This window comes from Mustela nigripes, chromosome 16 (assembly GCF_022355385.1).
Source record: "Mustela nigripes isolate SB6536 chromosome 16, MUSNIG.SB6536, whole genome shotgun sequence".
Lineage (NCBI taxonomy): Eukaryota > Metazoa > Chordata > Mammalia > Carnivora > Mustelidae > Mustela > Mustela nigripes.
In genome coordinates this window covers 48,685,869-48,708,612 of record NC_081572.1, presented here as the reverse complement: position 1 = coordinate 48,708,612, position 22,744 = coordinate 48,685,869, and the positions used below count along the sequence as shown (strand labels likewise).

The 22,744-nt window shown below is 51.1% G+C and overlaps 1 protein-coding gene across 5 annotated transcripts in view; it reads left to right on the top strand.

Moving 5' to 3' along the window:
* MPRIP (myosin phosphatase Rho interacting protein) overlaps positions 1-22,744 on the top strand; it is a 144,435-nt gene that overhangs the window by 87,835 nt on the left and 33,856 nt on the right. For 4 of the 5 annotated variants that reach the window (XM_059378788.1, XM_059378791.1, XM_059378789.1 and 1 more), the window contains exons 6-12: positions 1,259-1,478; positions 2,605-2,764; positions 14,093-14,234; positions 15,109-15,222; positions 16,738-16,794; positions 18,044-18,112; positions 20,638-20,727. In XM_059378788.1, the coding sequence (XP_059234771.1) occupies positions 1,259-1,478; positions 2,605-2,764; positions 14,093-14,234; positions 15,109-15,222; positions 16,738-16,794; positions 18,044-18,112; positions 20,638-20,727 (852 nt within the window). Of the gene's footprint in view, positions 1-1,258; positions 1,479-2,604; positions 3,119-14,092; positions 14,235-15,108; positions 15,223-16,737; positions 16,795-18,043; positions 18,113-20,637; positions 20,728-22,744 lie in introns of all 5 variants that reach the window. The other variant, XM_059378787.1, reaches the window with a different exon arrangement.

The following is a 22,744-nucleotide window of genomic DNA, read 5'->3' as shown; positions in this document are numbered from 1 at the left end:
CTCCTTCTTCTCCTTCTTCTCCTTCTTCTCCTTCTTCTCCTTCTTCTCCTTCTTCTCCTTCTCCTTCTTCTTCTTCTCCTTCTCCTTCTTCTCCTTCTCCTTCTCCTTCTCCTTCTCCTTCTTCTCCTTCTTCTCCTTCTCCTTCTTCTTCTCCTTCTTCTTCTCCTTCTTCTTCTTCTTCTTGAGAGAGATAGCAAGAAAGGGAACACAAGCACAGGGGAGCTGGAGAGGAAGAAGCAAGCACCCTGCCGAACAGGGAGCCTGATGCGGGGCTCAATCCCAGGACGCTGGGTTCATGACCTGAGCCAAAGGCAGAGGCTTAATAACTGAGCCACCCAGGCGCCCAATTTTTGAGAGGCTCCAAAGCCCTCTTGCCAGCAGTGCCCTCTGCAGCTGGCATCCCAGCCCTGCCCTAGTCTGGACTCTAGGTTTGGGCTGTTGAGTTAAGGTTCTCCGCATGCTCTGGAAGTGGACTCGAATGCTTCTCCCACAGAGCAGCACCGGCTCTGATCTGGGGAGAGATGGGATGGACACTGTTCCCATCTGGGCTACAAGCTGCCATCTAGTTTGTGCGGCTGCGCAGGTGGGAGGGCGTGAGTATAGATTGGATGTTTGGGTTATATCTGATGACTCTTTCTTTCACATCGTGTCCTAGGTGTCGCATTTTAGCTTTCTAGGACCCAGAAGTGGGAGGCAGGGAAGGCCAAGGGCTGGCTCCGGCCTGGGGTCTATATGAAGACCTGCTTTGCATTCACCCAGCAGGCCATCTCAATGGTGTGTTCTTTCTTTGCCCTGTCCCATCTTTCCTGACTCGTGTCTTAATTACCTGTGAGTCTGGAAATGATGAACTCTGAGCCAGTCACTTGTTATCTCACCTTTAATGCCTGGTCAGCTGCTCTGGGCTCTTTGGTTTTGTTGGCAGGGAGAGCTCGCATGTGTCAGGCATCAGAGCTCCAAGCAGAAACCCTGTATATTCACTCCATGTATGTGCCAAATTTGGCCTGAGGCTGGTGGGACCCAGCACTTCGGGTATACGGTCTAGGGCTGTGGAAGACAAAGGCCACAGGGCCATCCAGGTGGAGCTTTTGCCCTGACCAAGATATCTCTGAGTCTCCTCTTCTGGGGATTCCAGGCCACTGACACAGTGTAGTTGACCTTGGCGTCCCCCGTAGCCAGGCGCCTAGGCAGCCAGGACATGTGTACCAGCCCAGGCTGTGTGCCCCGGGGCTGCACACACATACACTGCTTTCTCCCTTAGGAACCAGGGCCAGCCAAGGTGGCTGTCACTAGCAGCAGCAGTAGCAGCAGTATTCCCAGTGCCGAGAAGGTCCCCACCACCAAGTCTACACTCTGGCAGGAAGAAATGAGGGCCAAGGACCAGCCTGATGGGAGCAGCCTCAGTCCCGCTCAGAGTTCCAGCCCGAGCCAGCCTCCTGCTGCCAGCACCCTGAGGGAACCTGGGCTGGAGAGCAAAGATGGTAAGTGGGAGCCAGAATGGCTTATGTGCATGCCTGTTCTGGTGGCCAGTCTCACAGTGCTGGAGCAGGCGACCATCCCAATGCAGCTGGCACTGAGAACTCAGAGAAACTGAGCCCCGGGCCTCAGGCTCCTTCACCTGTGTCCATCAGCACTTGGCAGGGCCTGGGCCTGGGTGGGGCTGGGATTCCTGGGCTCCGGCCTTGGCCTTGCCCCTCTGGCTCTTAAGTTCCACCTGTAAAGGAGGAAGGTAGCACCTGCTGTCTCAGCCCTTGGGTGTGTGTTGTGAGAATCAGACCCTCTGGAATGAGGCTTGTGGAGGGAGGCCTCTGGTTCCTGCCCCCATGGCCGCCCTGTGTTCCTGGCCTGGAACCTGGAAGCTCAGTGTGCCCTGAGCGCAGCCTCATCCTTCTCCTCATTGTGCCATCGTGCCAGGCCCCCAGGTGCCTGGGAGGCTTTGCTCTGCTCTCTCCACTTAGCACTTTGGAATCACCCGAGCAGAAGCAGGGCAGCAGTCTCCGCCTCCCTGCTCTGGGCCCCAGAGGGATCTGCATGACATAGGCTGGCTTTTCCTATTTGCATTTTGTCCAGCTCATTAAAGACAAGGGGACAGTTGGGACTGACCCAGTTCATTCAGGCCAAAATGCATTTAGTAGCAGCTGGAGGTGAAGCAGCCTGAGTCCTTCATGGGTAGTCCCATGCACTCCTCTTGTTCCTGCGGAAGTCCTCTGCCTCTTCCCTCCCCAAATGCCCTAACAGGCTGAACGGCCAGTTAGCCCTTGATTTCCTCCTTGTTGTTTGGTAAGAAGTGGTTGTTAGTGGGCATCTCTCCTGGGAGGGGATCCTGCTCTCCCAAACTGGCCCCCAGACTAGAAGCTTGGGGATCCCCTGACAGTGTAGCAGATGCTGCCAGCTTAGAGTGAGACGGATGAGGCGCATGTGTGGGAAGGATATTTCATTTCTGTCCCATGCTTCTGCCCTTGGGTGAGCCCTGTACGGGTGGTTGCAGAGATGGGAGGTAGAGAGATGGCCCCTGTTTGGATCTACATGGGCTGTTTAAAAAGTCCCCAGAAACCAAAGGTGGCAACAGGCTAAATACATCTCCTGACTCCCCCTTCTCTCTTCCAGAGGAGAGCGCCATGAGCAGCGACCGCATGGATTGTGGCCGCAAAGTCCGGGTAGAGAGCGGCTACTTCTCCCTGGAGAAGACCAAGCAGGACTTGAAGGCCGAAGAGCAGCAGCTGCCCCCGCCGCTCTCCCCTCCCAGCCCCAGCACCCCCAACAACAGGTATAGTGGCCCCGGACCGCCCTCCCAGGAGCTTGGTCATCCTCTTCCTTCCCCAGGTTCTCGAACCCCCAGCCGAATGGTCTGCAGCAGCTCTCTTGGCTCCCTGGACGTGGCCAGCCGGCCCCCCACCCACATGGACTCCGACAGCGCTGGGGGGCGGGGAACAGAGAGACCGGGGCGCACCTTTGCCTTTAAAGCCAGCAGGCAGTATGCCGCCCTGGCCGACGTCCCTAAGGCCGTCAGGATCAGCCACCGAGAAGCCTTCCAGGTGGAGAGAAGGCGGCTGGAGCGTAGGACTCGGGCCCGGAGCCCTGGCAGGGAAGAGGTGGCCCGTCTGTTTGGCAACGAGAGGAGGTAAGGAGTGGGCTATAGGACCACACGTGCCATGGACACACTCCCCCTCCTGTATACTCACATTCTCCTTTACACTACACGCTCACTCATTCTCTCCTGTGTCCTTATAACATGCTTTTTACACTTCACACAAACACACACACACACACTTTGACATACACATTTCTACGTTCCCTAAGCCTTCCTTGAAGGAGTGCACTTGTCCTCTCTTTCCCTTCAGAGCATGTGGGAAAGCTTTCCCTTTTGACACTAGATTCTAGTCACGGAACTCTCAGGCCCCGGTAGCCAGAAACATAGCATCTCTGGACACCCAGACCCCTGGGCCAGAGGCTGGCTGCTTCGTGTGAGTGCCTCTTGGCACTGAGACCTTAAGGGCCCCCCTGGTGTGTTCTCAGCCACCTGGGCCTTGTGTAGCTGGATCTTTTCCTTCCTGGCCCATGTCTGTCCTCTGAGATGACCATGGAGGCAGGAAGAGTCTGGAGAGGCAGATGGTGGCAGAAGCGCCCCTTGCCCCTCCAGTTTTAGGCACGGGTGAAGGACATGAAAGGCGGTGGGGGTGGGCAGCACAGGGAAGCTGGGTAGCCTTTGATGTTCCCAGGTGCCCTAGAGTATCACTGCATTCAAGCTTGGCTGGAATGTGAAACAGGGAGGCTGGCAGAACGCAGCTTCTGGAGAGGCACAAGCTTTAGGGAGGGGACCTAGGACAGGGACTGGGACAGAGGCATGGTCTGAAGAGAGGAGTGCTCTGTCCTCCCTTCTTGTTCCACTGGCCCTGTGCTTCCCAGAGAGCTGGGGAGAGAGCTTGGTTCCATGTCTGAGGCCCTGTCCTGGACCAGAGTGCTAGAGTGCCCCCTTCTGATAGGAGCTTCCATCCCTGAGTCAGTAAATGGAGCCTTTGCCCTGACAACAGGGTTCCCACCCGGGTCCAGGGATGAACTGCCAAAGGTCCACGAACCTCTCTAAATGATTCAAGAGTCCATATGTACATTTTTCTGGGAAAAGAAAAGCCATAATCTTCATTAGGTTTTCAAAGAAGTTCACTTTGGTAGGGGGCGGGGGGAGACTCAGACCTAAATTCCAAAAGCATTCCAAGTGTCCCCTCCACCCTGCTGGAGCCTAAGTAAAGCTCAGAATTAGGGCATGCTATGGGGACGGGGCAGGGTGGCAACGGGCTTCCCCCCTTGAGGGGCTGGCCGCAAGCAGGGTGCCTGTCCTTAATACACACCTGCTCTCCCAAAGCCCCGGGGACCACCTCCAGAGTAAGGAGGAGATGCCCAGAGTTGTTGGTCTTAAAAAGAGAAGAAAGCAGATGTGCCTAATTCCTAGGCAGAGGGAGAAGGAAGCTGACCTATTGCCTGGGAGGTGATCTCCAAGCACTTGGCTGTCTTCTTGTTTGGTTAGTAACCAGAGAGGTCCTGTGTCATATCCCAGTGTGTGGACATAGAGATGGGAGCTCAGAAGTGGGGAGACTCCTCAAGGCAACAGCCTGGTACAGCAGAGCCAGGACATAACTCCACTCTGGGCCTTTAACTGGGAGAGCCCTCTCCCTGATGTGACCAGGAGAGGGCCAAGGCTGTCCTTCAAGCACCTGAGTAAATATTTCAGTGGAGGAGCTTGCCAACACTGAGGAGGCCTGTGGGCCAGGGCAGGGGAGACTTCACGCTGGCTAGCGGCAGACCGCAGGTCCTGGAGGCTCCTGAGTGGGCAGCTAGGCCCTGGGGTAGCAGCAGACCAAAGAATTAACATTCAGCATACCTGCTTGGCTTTGAACTTGTTCTTGTCTAGCCTCCTGGGGTAGACAGCATCTCCGGGACTTTACTTTCTGCATGCTCCTCGCAACCATGACATGGGTTTTCACTGGGTACTGGCACCCCTGGAGCCCAGCAGTTCTGCATCCTAACTCTGTAATGTCACTTTCTTACCCTAATGACATCTGACTGGCTGCTGTCACTTTGCAAGGCCTGTGCTCTGGTCCCAAGTAGCCCTCCCTGTGCTTGATTGGATCCCTGGGTCCTGGTTGAATAGAGCAGAACTGCATATTGGCAGGACGTCCGCCGCAGCTATCCAGAGTGGCTGCTAAGCCCGGCTGCCCAGGAGCCCAGCTGGGGAGACAGTGGGCGCTGGTTTCCTGACAAGCCGTGGCCCTGAAGGGAGCCTTTACAGGCCGATCCTCTCTGCTCTTCGCGTTTGCTCCAGAGCTTTTAGAATGTTTCCTGGATGGTGAGTCATTGCTGAACCAGCCTGGGGAGGCCGTAGCCCTTGTTGAGTTCTTGGTGACTGACACCAGCACTGGCTCTTGTGTGGTCCTCACGTCCCCTCAGCTGGGAACCTGGGGAGGGGAAGCGGAGCCGAGGTGCAGGTGTCTCCTCTCTGTGCCGTCTGCCAGCCCAGGGAGACCTCTGCAGCCATGCCTGCAGTACCTCCGGAGCCAGTATACAGGCCGCTCACTCGCTTTGCCAGATAAGCTGAAATAAGCCATGGCTGACCAGCCCAGAAACCCCTGCTGTGTGCGGAGGCTGCACTAAGCGCCACTTTCCTTTCCTTGGCTGTCTCCTCTCTTGGCAGCCCTGCAGGCCTGCAGCATGTAAGCCGCATGGGCCTTGGTGGGCCGCTGTTCCTCGAGGCCTTCCTGCAACTTTCCGGGTCAGTTGGAGGGGCTCTCATTCTGCAAGTGATGGTACCTAGCTCTGTGTGTGGGCCTGGAACCTTCCCCAAACCCATCTAGGATGGCGGGGCACGCGACACCCTCTGCCTGACCAGGCCGAGCGGTGACAAGAGCTTCCTGTGGTTCCCAGGCGCTGCACTGCTGCCTAAGCTTCCTGCGCTGGCTCGCCCTCTGCTGTGCTCCCTCAGCTGCGGCCCCCACCGGCCTGGGAACAAGCTTTGTGTCTGGGGGAGATTCCCCAGAAGCTTAGGGCACCAGAGCTCAGAGAGGAGCAGAGGGCCCAGGAGCCCCGAGCCTTCTACACTTGGGCTTCAGCCTTCTTTGATGCAGAAATCCTCAGAGATCCATTTTTAATGGTAGCCCTCTCTGAGTAAAAGTTGGTCTCTTGGCAGGGTCTCAGAATTTGAGCCCCTTTCCTCTTTTTCCTTATAGAGTTAGACATTAGTCCTCGGTTAGATTTCAATCTTTTGGGCTCAGAGGCCCTTGCTTCCCCTTGACTCTCTGCCATTAGCCCAGAATGCAAGTAAAAACCCTTCCTGTAAGGTGACCTTGGTGCACTTGCCTGGGTTTCCCTGGGATGACAGGCCTCTGGTTTGGTGACACGTTAATATTGTGTAAAAGAAAAAAAGGAAGGACAAAAGAAAAGAGAAAAGAAAAGAAAAAAAATTCAACTGAGTAAATTCTGAAGATCTTCTTGGCTTTATTCAACAATTCATGAATCAGGCAGCATCCCATCTGTCAAACAGAAAGGAGCTCCAAAGAGCTGTACAAAATAAAGGACTTTTATAGGCAGAAGAGGCCAGAACAAGTTAACAGTAGCAAAGAGTGCATTGTTTCGGACAAGGTCACCTTCCTTTGACAGCCAGCAGAGGTCTCTCAGGTAGATTACCCCACTGGTGCTGACTAGTAATTCCAATTTGATTAGTTTAAGATTCTACTCCTGGGAGAAGTTGAAACTAAGTAAGTTTAACCACCATTTGGTGACTTAGGCATAGCACAATTGACTCTATTCTGGGTCTGTTATCTTTTTTAAAAATTTTTTATTCTTTTTTTGTTTTTTTTTTTAAGCAATTGCCCCCAACCTCCCCTTTCTTAAATTTTATTTATTTACCTCTTTCCTTTTTTTTTTTTTTTAAAGATTTTATTTATTTATTTGACAGAGAGAGATCACAAGTAGGCAGAGAGGCAGGCAGAGAGAGAGAGAGGAGGAAGCAGGCTCCCTGCCGAGCAGAGAGCCCGATGCGGGACTCGATCCCGGGACGAGAGATCATGACCTGAGCCGAAGGCAGCGGCTTAACCCACTGAGCCACCCAGGTGCCCCTATTTACCTCTTTCCTTATGTAATCTCTACCCAGTGTGCAGCTCAAACTCATGACCCTGGGGTTGGGAGTGGCACTTTAACTAAGCCAGCCAGGTACCCCACAATCCCCCTCTTTTGTTCAGATTCTCAGCTTAACCGAGTGGCATGATCAAAATTTAAAACCTTAGCACCACTCCCAGCTACTGCTCAAATTCTTGGAGTTTTTGCTGTTTCTCCATGGTCGTCACACGTCATGACGTTTTTTGCTGAATCTCTATGGTACTCACAAGTCACAATTTCATGTTCACATTTTTTAAAGGCAGTTATCCTCTTCATTGCATTCTGATGGTCCAGTCTTAAGGAGATCATTCACTTTGTGGTTAGCGGCTGCAGACATGCGTTTAAGAGACTGTAGTGCATTGAGGGAGACTACTATGGTTATTTTAAGCAGGATAATTCCCAGTGTCTGGAGTGTGTTTTGGATCCATGGTCCCCAAGACCCAAAGCGACCAAAATCAAGTAACTCAGAGAAAGCCCTCCCCTGAAGGAGTCACTTTTTTTTTTTTTTTTTTTTTAAATGAAGTGTCTTTTTCAGTGATTTTCCCATAGCTGGGTTTCAAATTTCCCAGACGTATTCATCTAGGAGCATAAGTGGCACTGACCACAGCACCTATAGTTCCTTGTTTAGCTGCAGGCTCATCAGAGGATACCCTATTACAAAGAACAACTTTGACCTTGCAGAGATGGGGGTTGCTGCTGAGATCTTTTTATAATTGGGGGCAGATCTGATTTAGGTAATCACAAGAACATGGGAATACAAATGTATTACAATTTGCTTAGGAATTTGTGTCCAGTTGGGCGAGTACAATTACAATCGTTGAAAGGTGAAAACAAGGCACTAGATGTTCTGGCTGTAAAAGTCGGATTGTGTAAGTGACTCCTAAGATCAGGGAGTCCATTGGGAATAGAAGGGAAATTGGTCACAGGGAGGGCCAGGGGGTCTCTAGTATCATGGACTGGTAAAGAGCTCTTTTAATTATTAAATCCAGCAATCTGAAAGATATCCAGCCCCCTGCCCTCCCTTAGTAATGAATGGCCTGAGAGATACAGGTGGTAGCTTTCTTTCCAGACCTGTGCCAGAGTAGCGTAAAGGAAGAGGAAAGAATTTCATTTCATGCCTAAAGAATGAAGTCTTGATCCAGCATCTTGGGTGGAAGCAAGTCCACTTTGATGTCAGCTACTTCCTTGTCAGTTTGATGTTGAGGTCTCCAGCTGCTCTGTAGCTCCTAGAGTCTGAAGGGACCCTTTTATTTTGGAGATGGGGACCCAAGGTTCAGGTGCCTGCAGTTTGGTTGCCATCTAGGGAGTGAGGAGGACTTGGAATAGCCCTTGAGAACTGTCTTTGTTCTTAGTGATTCCAAATCAGAAGGATGGCTGAAAATAGGAAACATTGGTTTGGAGAGTCCTAGCCAGATATTTGCAAAAACTAGAAATCAGGAGCCAGTCCAGGTCACTTATAAACAGGTATGGAGCAAAACCTCAAAGACATTTACAGCTTAGAATCTAATGTCTACAAAGATGCAAACACAGTTTTTGTCTCTACAGTTATTCCTATTTTTTTTTAAAGATCATCACAATAAAATTACTTTGTTTGCCTTAAACTTACCCTGATTTTTATAAGTGCGGCAAGAATAGCGATTGACTGTATAAGCCCTTTTAAAGACTGCTTTGCTGGAACTTTGCATAAGTAATCTCAGATTGAATTCTTGCCTGAAGCCGAGAAGCCAAGCCAAGGACTCCCCATTAGATTTTACCTACAGTATCTTTAGTTTGGGTGACTTTCTCTCTTCTCAATGTTTCCCCCAAATGTTCTGAGACTCACAGGCCTGCCAGGAATTGACCTTCTTAACTCATCTGGAAGGCTTCCAGGAAACCCGTAAGCAAGGTACCAGCCCGATTTGTCTAAGCAGTACTTTAAATCTCTTTGGCCACATCTGAGTCCATGCATATTTCTAAAATAGGACATTCCAGTCAAAGCCTTGGTAATATAGCCAGTGTTTCCATCTGTGTCCTGTTACAAGGAGAACAGATTTTTATTGAACTTACACAAATAACCAAGTATATTACCATGAAAAAAATACCATAGAGTTTACAAATTCTGGAGGGATCAGTAGGGAGAAAAAGTAAATGTTTCATCTTTGTTTACAAAAGTATGCCCTACCAAATTGCTGTAGATAATAGAGCACTTAAGTGAAAATGTTTCCCTAAATCTATGAAAGCAGAACACTGAGGAAGTAGCAGTGTTTCACACAAAAGGTCATGTAAAATTATAATCATCCTCAGTTCATTCAGCCCTATGTAATCAATACTAATTCTGCTTGAATCCAGTGTTTCCATTAGTTCTAGAAATTCTTCCTCAATTCAGTTTTACAGCCTTGAAGTTATGAGAAATCTTTACTTGTTGGTGTACCTGGGGGTCTCAGCCAGTTAAGCGGCTGATTCCTGATTACAGATCAGCTAATGATCCTGCCTAAGAGTCTCTCTCCCTCTGCCCCTCCCCCATTCTCTTAAAAAAAAGGGAAAGGAAGAAATCTTTACTTGTCATAGTCCTTTCCAGGAACACTTCTGTGAAAGCATCAGAATAAAACGATAACTCTTTGTAAGTGACAGAAGACTTAAAATTGCCCAGAGTTAAAGATTAGATGAGAGTTCATTGTAATGGAAATAACAGGAGACTTGGTTATTTTGTGATATTCACCATTTAAGATAACAGCTGGAATTATGACTGACAATATTGCATTAGGACATATCAGAACCTAAGAAGGTTTAGTATCACTGAATTAACAATGCTGCCCATGATGATTTAACATAACAAATAAGCCTAATTTGGGAACATCTCTCTTATTTTTAGGATTTTCAGGGATCCTCTGAAAAAATCCCAAAGTTACTTCTAGGTCAAGAAGACTTCATTTGGGGGGCACTGGTGTGGCTCAGTGGGTTAAGCCTCTGCCTTTGGCTCAGGTCAGAGAAGACCTAGATAAGAGGTACAGAGAAGACCAGGTAGACTGTTTACATCACAGAGGCACAGGGAAAGAAAGTAAAGGCCTCCAAGAAAGACTTTTGCTTCCCGAGGCCAAAATTTTCACAATACTTAGAAGGCTTTAAAGAGATATAGGGGTGGGTTCGATGTTGGTTAAAAAAAAAAAGAAGAAGAAAGAAATGGACTTCAGATTGCTTCTGGAGCCGAATTTCTTGTTTTATGAAGATTTATAAGATGTGGACAGTTGCTTTAATTCCTCAAAGAATTGAGTTGCAACTTAAATGATATCATAAGTTGGTTCACCTATCCAACTGCATTATCCTCAGTTTGCTTCTTTATATCAGGGAGGAGCTTTCCAACTGAGATGGAAATCAAAATATTCCTGTTTTCTGGATTTGGAACTGTTCATCTGTGGAATGTTTAATAAATCCTTTCACAGAGGCTTCAGATGCTGCTTTGTCTGGGTACATGGTATCGTTTAGCTTAGGGAAGAAGGCCTAAGAAAACTTCCTATCAGGCTCTGATTATCAGCTTCTAGTTTGGCCAACTTCAGACCACAGAGCTATTTAAAAACTCCTTCTAAATATCGTGTCACTTTTCAACCAGGACATAGAGTAGATATTTCTGGTAGTAGTGAATAGCCCCCCTTCAATGTAAGAGGGGATCCCACGGGGGTATAAAAGGATACTTACTATCTTCCTAAGATCCAGAGTTACTCTAAGATAGCCAAAGGAAAGAACCAGTAACCTGCATGTCCTATTCAGGCAGAATACCAAACCAGATTCTTAAGACATAAGACAAGCAAGAAGGCAGTAGCTGTCCCTGAGAAAGAAAGGATCAAGAACCAGTATGTTTGGGTTTGGAAAGAAAAGGACAGTGTGACATTTTATTTTTGTCTTTGGGCTAATGGGGTATTGCAGACGGCGATTCAGGAGAGATGACTCTGGTATGGATTCTCACTTTTCTCTGGCTTCTACTAGTTTTCCCAGGATCCCCTGTAGTCTTGGTATCTACCAGAATTTGGCGAGATTTTTTGTTAATTTTAATTTTAGTTTTTCTTGGCTGTTTAACAGAATAACATAGTACTTTATCAGAAAATCCCTCAGAATCCCACCAGCTCTGGGAGGAGCCCATATGGTGGAGGGGGGAATCTCCTTCAAAGGCAGATAGGGGGGTGTTCAAGTTGATATTGAAGGATTTAATCAGAACCTTTGAGGACAAAATTTTTTGTAATGGCCCACTTGCTTACAAATGATATGCTGATGTCTGGGCAAGTATTTTGATGTTGTACTCCTAGGAGAGTGTAAGGGGGAGGCCTACATATTGTTTTAGGTATCTTTTGTGTCTTTAATCTTTCATTAGCCTTTGCAAAAAAACTGCAATGAAGATGTTTTGGAATCTTGAAGCCTTTGAAAGCTTTTGCATACCAATTAAAATAGTTACTCCATTCTGTTTGCTTGATTTAGAACCCTTGCTTTTCAGTGTGCTTCCTAAATAAATGATCTTGTCTAATTGGAATATTCCCATATTGGCCATCGTAAATCTAGGTTATCTTTAGCAAGATTTTGCATTTTTGTAGATATCTATAGCTTCTGGGACTATAGTTCTTAGCCATAAAATAAGTAGATGTGCTAAAAGTTGGTGTGCTGAACTCTGGAATTTTTTTTTTTTTTAAGATTTTTTGTTTTATTTGAGAGAGAGAAAGAGCATGCACACCAACATGAGCCAGGTGGGGAGGGGCAGAGGGAGATGCACACTCCCCACTGAGCAGGGAGCCCCACATGGGGCTCAGTCCCAGAACTCTGAGATCATGAACTGACCCGAAGGCAGACGCTTAACCAACTGAGAACCACCCAGACACCCCTCAACTCTAGAATTTGAAGATCCTATTTCTTCTAGCTAAGCCTGTGAGTCTCCCAGAGCCAAATTAATAACTAAAGGGCTATGCTGTTGCGTTAGGAATTCTGTGGTGTTTTACAGCGTACCTTGTTGCATGGAAATTTTTTGAGGTTGGCTGGTAACCCAGTGTCCCCATATTGCCCGTTGTATGACCAGCTTACCCTAACACAGGAGTCTTAGGGTTAGCTGGCAAACGCTCTAATAGGTTTATAATGCTCAGCCTGTGCCCATCAGTTTTGTAGCTTTTGGCTTCTAAGAGTCTCATTCGCAATAGCCTTTACCTTGTATGCACCTTAACCCACCAGCAGGAACTGCGATGTGACTAAGCAGCCAAAGGCTTTGCGCCACCAGCAGTTCTCACTGTGGAGCTGGGCACTCAGGGAAGTACTGAACCGGCAGACCCCAGGGAATGGGAGCCGTGGCCTGGGATTCCCATGAAATGGGGAACTGCGGACTGAAGTAGCTACAGTTCCCAGCATGGTCTAGTCAAGTGGGGGACCATAGAAAGCCAGTTAAATCAGGAGCTCAACGCCAAGATAGCAGAGCTCAGAACCAGAAGGAATTCCCATGGCCCTCAGAAATGGTGAAAAAGACAGAGACCTCAAAGGGTTCGCGCATACCACAGCTAGCTGTTTCTCATTGTCCTCGAAGCTGTCTGAAGTTTCCTTCAGGTCCCACCACTGCCACCAACCCTGTAAAAAGAAAATTCAACTGAGGAAGTTTTAAAGATCTTATTGGCTTTATTCAGTGATTCAGCCTCCCCACATCTAGCAGAGAGAAAGGAGCTCTGAGGAGCTATGCAAAGTGAAAGACTTATAGGCAAATGGGCGTGGGACAAGGAAGTTCCTGGCAAAGTGCATTATTTCAGGCAAGGTCACCTTTCTTTGGGGGACAGCAGGGGTCTGTAAGGCAGATTACCTCACCAGTGCTGACCAGGTGGCTTCAGATTGATACGAGTTTAACATTCCAGTCCTGGGAGAGGTTGCAAGTGTAATTCTGTAATTTAGATGTCAAGTGTGTGTTTATTGAGTGGACTTAGCACGAGTGACTCCCATTTGCGCCTTATCTCTTTTTAAAACAATGTCTCAACAACCCCCCCACTCTCCCACCTCATGGGCGGTCCCCAGAGGTGAGGACTCAGCCTCAGGCCACGTGCCCCACCTGGCCTCCCTGCCTTCGGCCATCATGGCCATTCCTTGTGACTCAGGGACAAGGATGGCTTCCCCTTCTCAACAATCACCTCGGGTTTTTGTTTCTTTGATTCTTTGGATAATTTTGATTTACCATTATTTGATTTAAAAAGCCGTCCCTTTCCGTGTATTCATTTTCCAGCCTTCTTTTCTTTCAGGTCTTGCCCCTCTCCACCTTCTCCTGCTGTGTGGCTGTGTGACGTTACTCGCCCTTCCTTCGCCTGCTTCGCTCCCATCTCCGCTCCGTCTCCAGCCGTAGATGGCCTGATGACGCACCGGCCTTTTCACACGAAATCAACTTGCTTTGTTTTTGTTTTAATTTGGTTTTGATTCTTTTTACTGTTGGCAGAACCGATGTTAATTCATGGGCCTTTTTCTTGCTAAATTTTGGGTGCCCTGGGGTAGGGGCTGCATCATGATCTGCTGAGGAATGAATGCCAGGAGCACGGAGGCTGTCACCCTCCGAGGTGGTGGTTGCCTTCCGATCACATCTGTGGCTCAGGAGAGGGTGCCAGGCGATGAGCTGTGTGATTGCCAAGCGTGTCAACAGATCGTGCAGGGACCTCCAGCATGGGGGGCAGAGGTCAAGGATAGCTGGGGAAAGCGAAGGCCCTGGCCCCTGAGCTGCTGCCAGCCCCTGCATGGCTTTCCCCTCCACGGTGATGGGACAGGGAGCTCTGGGAGGGGAATCAGGTGGACTGGGCCATCGTGCTGTGCGCACAGCCTACGCGCCGTGTGGGGTGGCCCAGGGAAGGCTGGGATGGGCCAGGCATGGCAGTGTGGGCTGAAGGGGCTCCGCTGCAGCTCAACACCAAGCCCGCCTCAGGCTGGGCGGGGGGTGCTGGTCTCCCCCTCAGCAGCCTCATGTCCTCTCTTGCAGGAGGTCCCAGGTCATTGAGAAGTTTGAGGCCTTGGACATTGAGAAGGCAGAGCACATGGAGACGAACTCGTCAGCCGGGCCCTCACCATCAAGTGACACACGCCAGGGTCGCAGTGAGAAGAGGGCGTTTCCCCGGAAACGGGTGAGCGCCTGGGGTCCAGGGCCAATGCTGAGGCCCAGGCAGTGCCGTGTGCGACCGTGGGGCATGGTCAGCATGTGGCCCTACACCTTCTCACGGCGCCCCCCCAAACACGCACCTGGACGCACTGCTGCTGGGCTTCCTACTCTCGTTGCCTAGTTGTTTGCTCATGTCTCTCCTCTCCTCCAGTGAGTGACTTTCTTGAGGGCAAGGCCTGTCTTCTGCGTCTTCCTGTCAGAACTTCATCCATTTCTACTCAATGCTAGTCTGACAAGCCTCAGATCCCAGGTCTTAGCTAGAGCTGCTCTCTTCTTCTCTGAGGCAGCCCAGCCATGAGGCTGAGCACCTTCCTTCCTCTTTCTTTCGAATGGCGGCCAAAGCCCTTGCTTCTCTACTTAGTCCCCAGGCAGATCCCTCTTCGGAACCCTCCTCCTCCTCCCAGGCAGCCCACCCGCCTCTTGTGGCTCTGTTGTGTCCGGTCTTCATCTTCCTCTCCAGCTTCTCTTTGGGTTCATGAAGTGTTTTGCTGCCGGCTGCCACAGAGTCTGGGGCTCTTTGTTCTGTGACCCCAAGCAGCCAAGGAACGGAGGTGCCACCAGGAGAGCGATGGTGGCAAGTGCATCTGAAAGAAAAGGCTGCTTCAACAGCTAGTGCGTCTTTGAACCCGCCGTGTGAAGCGGGAGGCGCTGGACGAGGAGTCCCAGGATGCTGGCTCTGGTCCCCATGCTGGCCCAGACTTGCCATGGGACCCCAGACACAGTGCTCTCATCCTCGCCTGGGAACAGTCTTGACCCTCTCGCAGCTCTGGCTGCTGGTGCCCCTGTGCCTCATTGGAGTGTACTGGCTTGTACTGACTGGCGGCTGCTCTCTGCCACAGGACCTCCCCAGCGAAGCCCCCACAGCGCCTCTTCCGGACACCTCGGCCTCCCCCCTGTCTCCACACCGAAGAGCCAAGTCACTGGACAGGAGGTCCACGGAGTCCTCCCTGACGGTGAGCCCAGGCGCCCGCGCACCGAGGCCTGGAGACTCTGCTCCTGCTGCTTCTGTCACTTGGGGTCACTGTCTGCTTATGTCCGTGCGTCTATGCTGGCTGTCCCCTCTGCACTGGCCTTTGTGTCTGTGCATGGGAAGCAGATGCTGTGTTTTTTTCCCTTTCTGGACTCCATGGGCATCCTGAGCTCTGAAGTCCCTGGTGGAGGAGGCCACTTGGTCAAGGCAGCAAGATCCTGACTTCAGGGAACCAGGGCAACAGCAGGGAACCTCTGTTATTGTTTTGGGTGCTTGTTTCAGCCACATTTTGCAGGCAGGAGCCCCCTCTTGCCGGAAGCCCTTGCCTTGTTTGTGGTGTTTTCACCACAGGAGGAGAAAGGCCTTGGCCCTAGGTCCTTTGAGCATCGCTCCCTCCAGGAGCTGAGAGCAGCTGGCCAGAGGCCCTGGGAGTGGAGGACAGCTGCTCACAGGGTGACCTGGGACTCCTCAGCCTTCTGAGAAGCCCATGGTGAGTGCCACTTCTACCCCTGGGGAGTGGAACCACCACCCACACAGCGACATGAGCCTGAGTGAGGGCAGGAGGGCTTCTTACCTGGAGGAGGTTTGTTTTTTCCTTGAGTCTGGGAGTGGCTCAGAGATTTGGAACAGAGACTCCCAGAACATGGGTTGCTCGTGGTGGTCCTGCCACTGTACACCTGTTCTCATAATAACCCCCGAGTCCTTCAAGTACAGAAAGACGTCCCAGCCTGTTTCTGGCCAAGACGGCGGTAGGGAAGTGGAGAGCAAGCACACGGGGTGAGAGGAAGGGTGCTCCACATCTCTTTAGGCGCTGGCTTCACAGGTGTCCAGGCGTGAAACACAGGCCAGGCCCTGCTGTGCTGCAGGTGGTCCGCAGGCGCCTCCTCCGGCCCAGGGATATGGGTACAGGAAAGCCCAGCAGGACATCGCCCCCTGCTTTCCTGTCCGCTGTCCGGGGCTTGCATCTTGCCAGGAAATGGAGCCTAAAGCCCATCCCGTTGGATACACAGCCTCCAGGCCTCGGCAGGCCTGCTGCTACATCCTTGCTCAGCACTGTACGTGGGCTCTGTTCTTCAGGCTTCCTTTCTCAGTCTTTCTGTGGTTTCTGTGAGAACTTCTGATTTCTTCTTTTAGGGTTCACTGCAGGTTTTCCCCTTCGTGGGAAACACTAACAGACCCTCCCTCTGGGCCATTCTGTGCTGCCAGGCAGCTGCCGCGGACGTGACCAGGGCTTCTCTCAGAGCGTCCAGGCCGCCCAGCTGCTCCCAGGGTGCTGGGGCCATGCTCTTCCCCTTCCCTCTTTGTTAGCCCGCCAAGCCCAGCATCTCGTCCTGTGATGACACGCGGGTCTGCAGAGTGTTTGTGGGCAGGCGGAGAAAGCCCTCTCCCTGCTGCCCACCATCTGGACAGAAATATCCATGCCTCAGCCACCCTTTCCACACAACTGGGGTATCAGTGTGCTTTCTTCTGAACTCTTCTTTTCTTCTCCCTTTCCTAGCCCGACCTGCTGAATTTCAAGAAAGGCTGGCTGACCAAGCAGTACGAGGACGGCCAGGTGAGCACACAGGGCTGCCAGGCCCCTGAGGCGCTTCAGAGCAGGTGCGAGGGCTCCCCAGCCTTGTCCCCACCAGGTGTGGGAACACCCGTTCCATCCGCCAGAGCCAATGCGGCCTCTTGTCTGGTGGGCCAGGACGGCGGTATGGCCGAGACCCCCTTCTCAGGGAAGTGGAGGTGCACAGCCTCCCCAGCCTTAGTTCTGCAGTGGGGGACAGGGGTCTCTGGAGAAGGCTGCCCTCCTGTACCCCACAAGGGCCTCAGCCTCAGGCCAGGAGAGCATCCTCCAACTCTAGCTCCCTACCTGCTACTCTTTCCTCAAAGTTCTCCAGGAGCCCAGGCTTCCCAGGAAGGCTCTGGTTGTGTGGTTGGCTTGGGGTTGATTACAAGGCAGGACGAGTGGAAAGCAGCCAAGGGCTTCTAGACTCTACCAAAGCCTCCAGCTCTGCTGCAGTCCTGGGAGGAGCTGGTGCTGTACATTCTGGCCTTCAGACTCAAGCAGAAAGAGCCCTCTGCAGCCAGACCTGTCAGCCCCACCTCAACCCTGCTTGGGGCTGGAAGGCCAGGCCTCCAGAAAGGCATGAAGGGGAGCCTGCTAGCCCATACCGAGAGAGGCCCCGAAAGCCTGCCCTCCCGAGCTCCCTTCCGTGCTTCCTGAGTGACTGTGCCGAAACATCCTCTTTTTCTCTCTCCTCCATATCAATCCCCCTGGCCTTGTCTGAAGACTCAAGTCTCCCTCCTTGCTACTCACAGCGAAGACTTGGGAAGCTAGCTGGCGGGTTTGCTCCTGCTGGCTGCAGGTGGGCGCGCCCCTCTGGTTAGCCACCAGTGGCTGTGGCTCACAGGCAGCCACCTGAGGATGGAGATGCTGTTTCCGCAGCCACTTTTCAGCTCTGAGGGCCCAGCCCCCTGTCTGCAGCCTCTGGAGTTGAGATTATGGACTGCGAAGCACTTTTCACCAGCCACACCGCTGTGGGTTACAGAGAGTCGTAGCCTGTGGCCCACCCAGCTCTCCATGCTGCCTGGTCACGGGAGCCGCAGCTTAGCAAGTGCCCTGGGGTCCTGAGTGCATGGCTGCCGGCGGCCGGGGCAGAGTCCTATGTGTGTCTGCCACTCGCGGGAGGGGCCGCCTGCCCTCTGCTTTTCCTGCGCTCTGGGAGGTTCCGCCAGGACTCTGGCTGTGGATCACCGTGGAGCAGTAAGTGTGCTGCTCAGCTCTAGTTGAGTCTGCTTTTTCCCTTCCCTTTTAGTGGAAGAAACACTGGTTTGTCCTCGCTGATCAAAGTCTGAGATACTACAGGGACTCGGCAGCTGAGGAGGTGAGTGTCTTGGTTTCCTTCCCAGTTGTGGAGACAGCTAAAGCGGTCCAGGTGGCACCCGGCAGCTCTGGCTCCCAGCCGCTGCTTCTCCAGGGTCCAGGCCCCTTCTGTCTGTCGACTGGTGTCTAAGTTGCCATCATGGGTTTCCCGGTCTAGATTTGGGGGGAAGGCTGAGCATGGTGTGACCAGCTTTTGATGTTGTCGTGACTGATTCTTCCTGAGACACTGGCTGTGTAGAGGCCCTGCTTTCAGCACGTGGGTGGTGTGTTTTAGTGGCTTCTCTTCTCTGCTCTTTGAAAAACGTTGAAAGATGGCTTATTTTAAAACCAAGGATGAGCAGTTTTGTTTTTTCTACAAAAGATTTCATGGAGAATGGAGTCTCTTAAAGAAAGAGAACTAAATCTTGTCTCTTATCTTTTGGACAAAGATGGGATGTGACAAGTGAATTTGATTGGCCCAGTAGACTGCCTTGATTCCTTGCTTGAAGACCAACTAGAAGGGGCTCTTTTTTCTTCACCTACAAAAAAAATTATCTTTTGAGCAATTTGGCAAGTCTGTGTTCCTACCTTTCCCCTTGCATTCCACTCCAGGAATCCTTCAGATACATTTCCACAAATAGGAAAAGATCTGTGCCCAAGATTAGGCATCCCTGCACTTTTGTCAGAGTAGCAGATTGGTGAGGATCTAATTATCTGTCATTAGGGGGCTCGTTATATGTATTTGTATACCATGAACCTTAGAAAAAGAAGTTCTTCGTGGACTTCAGTGGAAAGATGTTGGTGATACAGGGGAGCTGAGGGTGGTATGAGCAGCTGGCCCCTAGTGCTGCCTGACGTCAGGAAACACAGAAGCATGTGTGGTTGTAGTGTGTGCGTAGATCAGCAGTTCTGAGTGTGGCCTCTGGACCCCTGGAGACTCTTTCGGGGGGCTGGTCTACCCAAAACCATTGTTACAAAATTAAGATGCCATTTAAAGCCTCAGTTCTTGAAAACTCTTACATATCCCATGATTCAAAATTGACAGAATAAGTCACTTTTTCTGCATGCTGGAGTCCGGGGTGCCTCGTGGGAAAGCACGCACACCCTGTCCACGCAGCTAGCCAAGCCGGTGGCATCTCCTCGTGCAGTACCGGCTGTACCAGAGATAGCTGCTGAGACACACACTGCTCGCTTGCTTCAGGCATTCGGCACTTTCTTAAAAGTGAACCAAGTGAATCTATCCCTTCAAAGAAAATAGCTGACGATTTGTTGCCAGTGATACAGTTTGAGCCTTCAAGTGAAATTGGAACTTTGGAAAATGTGTTTTCCCCATCACAGACTTGACCGCTTCCCTTTCCTTACAGAGTGTCCTGACCACATGGGTGCCGATACTAACTTATTTTGAGCTCGTGTAATGAAATGTATCCACTTGTGAAAGATACCCATAACTTGATGTCTTCCAAATGACCAATATGCAAAAGTTGCAAAATCACACACGAGTAAAGGTCCATTCATAGGGCAGCAAAAAAACATGGATTTTAATACAATAGTATGGAAAGTCCCTTGATGGGATTTCAGATTTCATTTTGCAGTTAACCTTTTAGAGAGTACAACTTTTCACAGTGCAAGTCAATCAGACCATCGTGCCGCTCACCTCCAACAGTCATGTATGTCCATTATTCCTCAACCAAACTGGAAAAAAAGAAAGAAATGTCTTTCTTTTTACATCTCTCTTTTCCAGTCTGTATCCGTGTAAGGTTGGACTGTCTGCATATACGGTTGACCCTTGAAGAGACACAGAGATTGGGGGTGCTGTACCCTTCTGCAGTCGAAAACCTGCATATAACTTTTGACTCCCCCCAAACGGAACTAAGAGCCTACTGTTGATCACAGGCCTTAACATTTGCATGTTATGTGTATCGTGTACTATATTCTTAGAATAAAGTAAGCTAGAGAAAGGCCATTAAGAAAATCATAAGGAAGAGAAAATACATTTATAGTACTGTACTACATTAAAAAAAAAATCCATGTGTAACCTGGACCCACGCAATTAAAACCCATATTGTTCAAGGGTCAACAGTGCTTCATCCAAAATGGTAATTGTATAGGATGAGCGTAGCCATAGACGTGAGAATCCAGCTGTCCTTGGAAGCCAAGCATTTAAAGAAAGATTTGCAAAAATCCCTTCCTGACTTTTTAGAATATTTTTTGTGAAAAAATAAAATGGATCATTTGTGTTCTTAAGTGAGCAAATATGTTTACCTTCTTCTACCTTATTTCTAATATGCTGAATATCCTCAATAGATAAAAGCCACATAAATGAAAACTCTTTGGGGGTCCTCAATTTTTAAGAATAAAAGAGAGTCCAAGCATCAGGTTGCAGAACCACTGGCATGTGCCATGTGTGGCAGGATGGGGACGTGGCATGGATACCTCCATGCAGCAGGGATAGGCGGAATCCTCACTCATCAGCGTATATGCCCATGAGCATAAAGCTAATGTGGAAATCCGCTTGTCCAGGTGTACACATTTCCTTTCTCTCTGTAGGCGGCTGACTTGGATGGGGAAATTGACTTATCTACATGTTACGACGTCACCGAGTATCCAGTCCAGAGAAACTATGGCTTCCAGATACATGTGAGCCCAGGGTGGAGTTGGGGCACCGGCTGGGCATGGAGGTGGGGGACACAGGCTCCTGTGGGAACATTTCTCCAAGAATCTGATGTCCTGGTCTGGGGACACTTGTGTACAAGCCTGACCTCCTAACTTGTATTAACCAAACCCAGGGGAGACCAGGGTTCAGACCCAAAGGTCGATGATTTTATTATAAGGAGTAGTCTGGGCGGCAACCCACTGGGCTACTGGTCATGGCAGTCCCTCCGTGCAGGGCAAGTGTGCAGACACCAAGGCCCGGTCAGAGATGGCACTGCTGGCCCGGCACCAGGGCCAGGGCATGAGCTTGGTGGCCCATGCTGCCCTGCTGTGATACTCTTCTGCCTTTGTCCCTACAGAAGGAATAGACATGCTTGATAAGCCAGCGTGTCAGACAGTAGTGGAGTCTGGCTTTCTTGGCCTGTGCAGACACCCCCCACCCCTTCCCCACTACCTCTCCATTTTAAAGAGCAGGTCTCTCTGGGTAGGGCATCCCAGGAGTAATAAGTGTTTTCTCGTTAAGTCAGCACCCATCACTGGGCTTGTTACAGCTTCGTTGTTCTAGGACTTTCTTCTGTATGACGAGTCCATGGCCCAAACCGCAAGGTGCCAGTCTGTCTCTGAGAACTCACCTGCTCTTCCCGTCACAGGCAACATTTCCAAGTCCCCTCTGTTCCCTAGCTGATCTCGGCTGTCATTCAGACCCCTGTTCACTTTACTCTGGGAAGGGCAGTGTGAGCTTAGCATCGGTTCTGATGCTTTTCCATGAGGCCCACAGACTCAGAGAGATTGCTGTCAGTGCAGGAGAGTGGGTCCCAGGAGGGGCTCAGCCTGGCCCACTAAGGAGCTTTAGGATCTTGCAAGGTAAAGCTGGAGTGCTGAGTTTGCCGTGTTCTTGCCTGGCCAGCAGACTTGGTGGCACCTGCAAGGTGGCTGAATGCAGAAGCCAGGTGAGGGAGGCACCGTGAGAGCCCTGTGGGCTGGTCACGAGTCAGTCCCATCCTGAGGTTGGGGGAAGCCCTGGAATGTGGTGGAAGACATGAGGCAGTTGTGCCTTAGTAAGCCACAACCAGCAGGACATGGAGCGCACTTAGAAAGGAGGGGAAGGTACAGGCAGAAGGCCAGGTGGTGAGGGGCAGAGGCAATGGTGACAAGGGCCGTGGCAAAAGAGCAGCTGGGCGCGGCTGTGGCCGGGGGAGGAGGAGGCAGCTGTGAGGTCTGCGCCCTAGAGCGTGGTGAGCCTTGTGCTGCAGTCGGGCGGCAGAGGAGGGGATCCTCTGGACTTCAGGCCTGGGCTGTGTTGGAGGTCTCCCTAAGAATAGCAGGCAGCCACTGGCATTGACGTGGTCGGGAAGGAGCTCTCTTCAGGTGAGAGATGAGCTCATGGGAGAGAACATACAGAATGCTGAGGTCAGACTGCAGATACCCACACTGGAGTGCGAGGAAGCAGAGGATGCTGGGATGCCAGTGGGGGGTGCTGGTTCCAGGGGCATGGGGAGGGCCGGTGCTTCAGAGAGCCCTGAGGTGGCAGCCCTGCCCTTGGCTTGCACAGAGAGGAAAGTGGTGAGGGAGAGATGGGGAGGGACTTGGGCTGTGGGACTTCTCGAATTGGGGTGCCAGTGGGGGCACAAGCTGTGCCAAGCCAAGCCTAGCCCATGCTGGGCTGGCACGTGGTTTCATATTTTGGCCCTTGGCTCTGCCATTGTCCATCCCAAAATCATCTTGGCGAATTCCTCTTCCCATCGGCTGACCAGCTGTGTCTCATAGGCCAATTGGTCAGTAGCCTGAGAAGCCTAGAGAACAGTACTGATGCCCTCTCTTCTGTGACACAGGAGCCCGAGGTGCAGAAGCTGGGAGGTGGCCTCCAGGAGACCACTATTTGCGTGTTGTGCCCCTTCCATCTTGGGAGGTGCCTGGCAGTGTGGCTTAGTGATACAAGGGTTGCAGCCCAGAGGCATGGCCTTGCTGCCTGGCTCCCCTGTCCTCCTGTCCACCTTCTGTC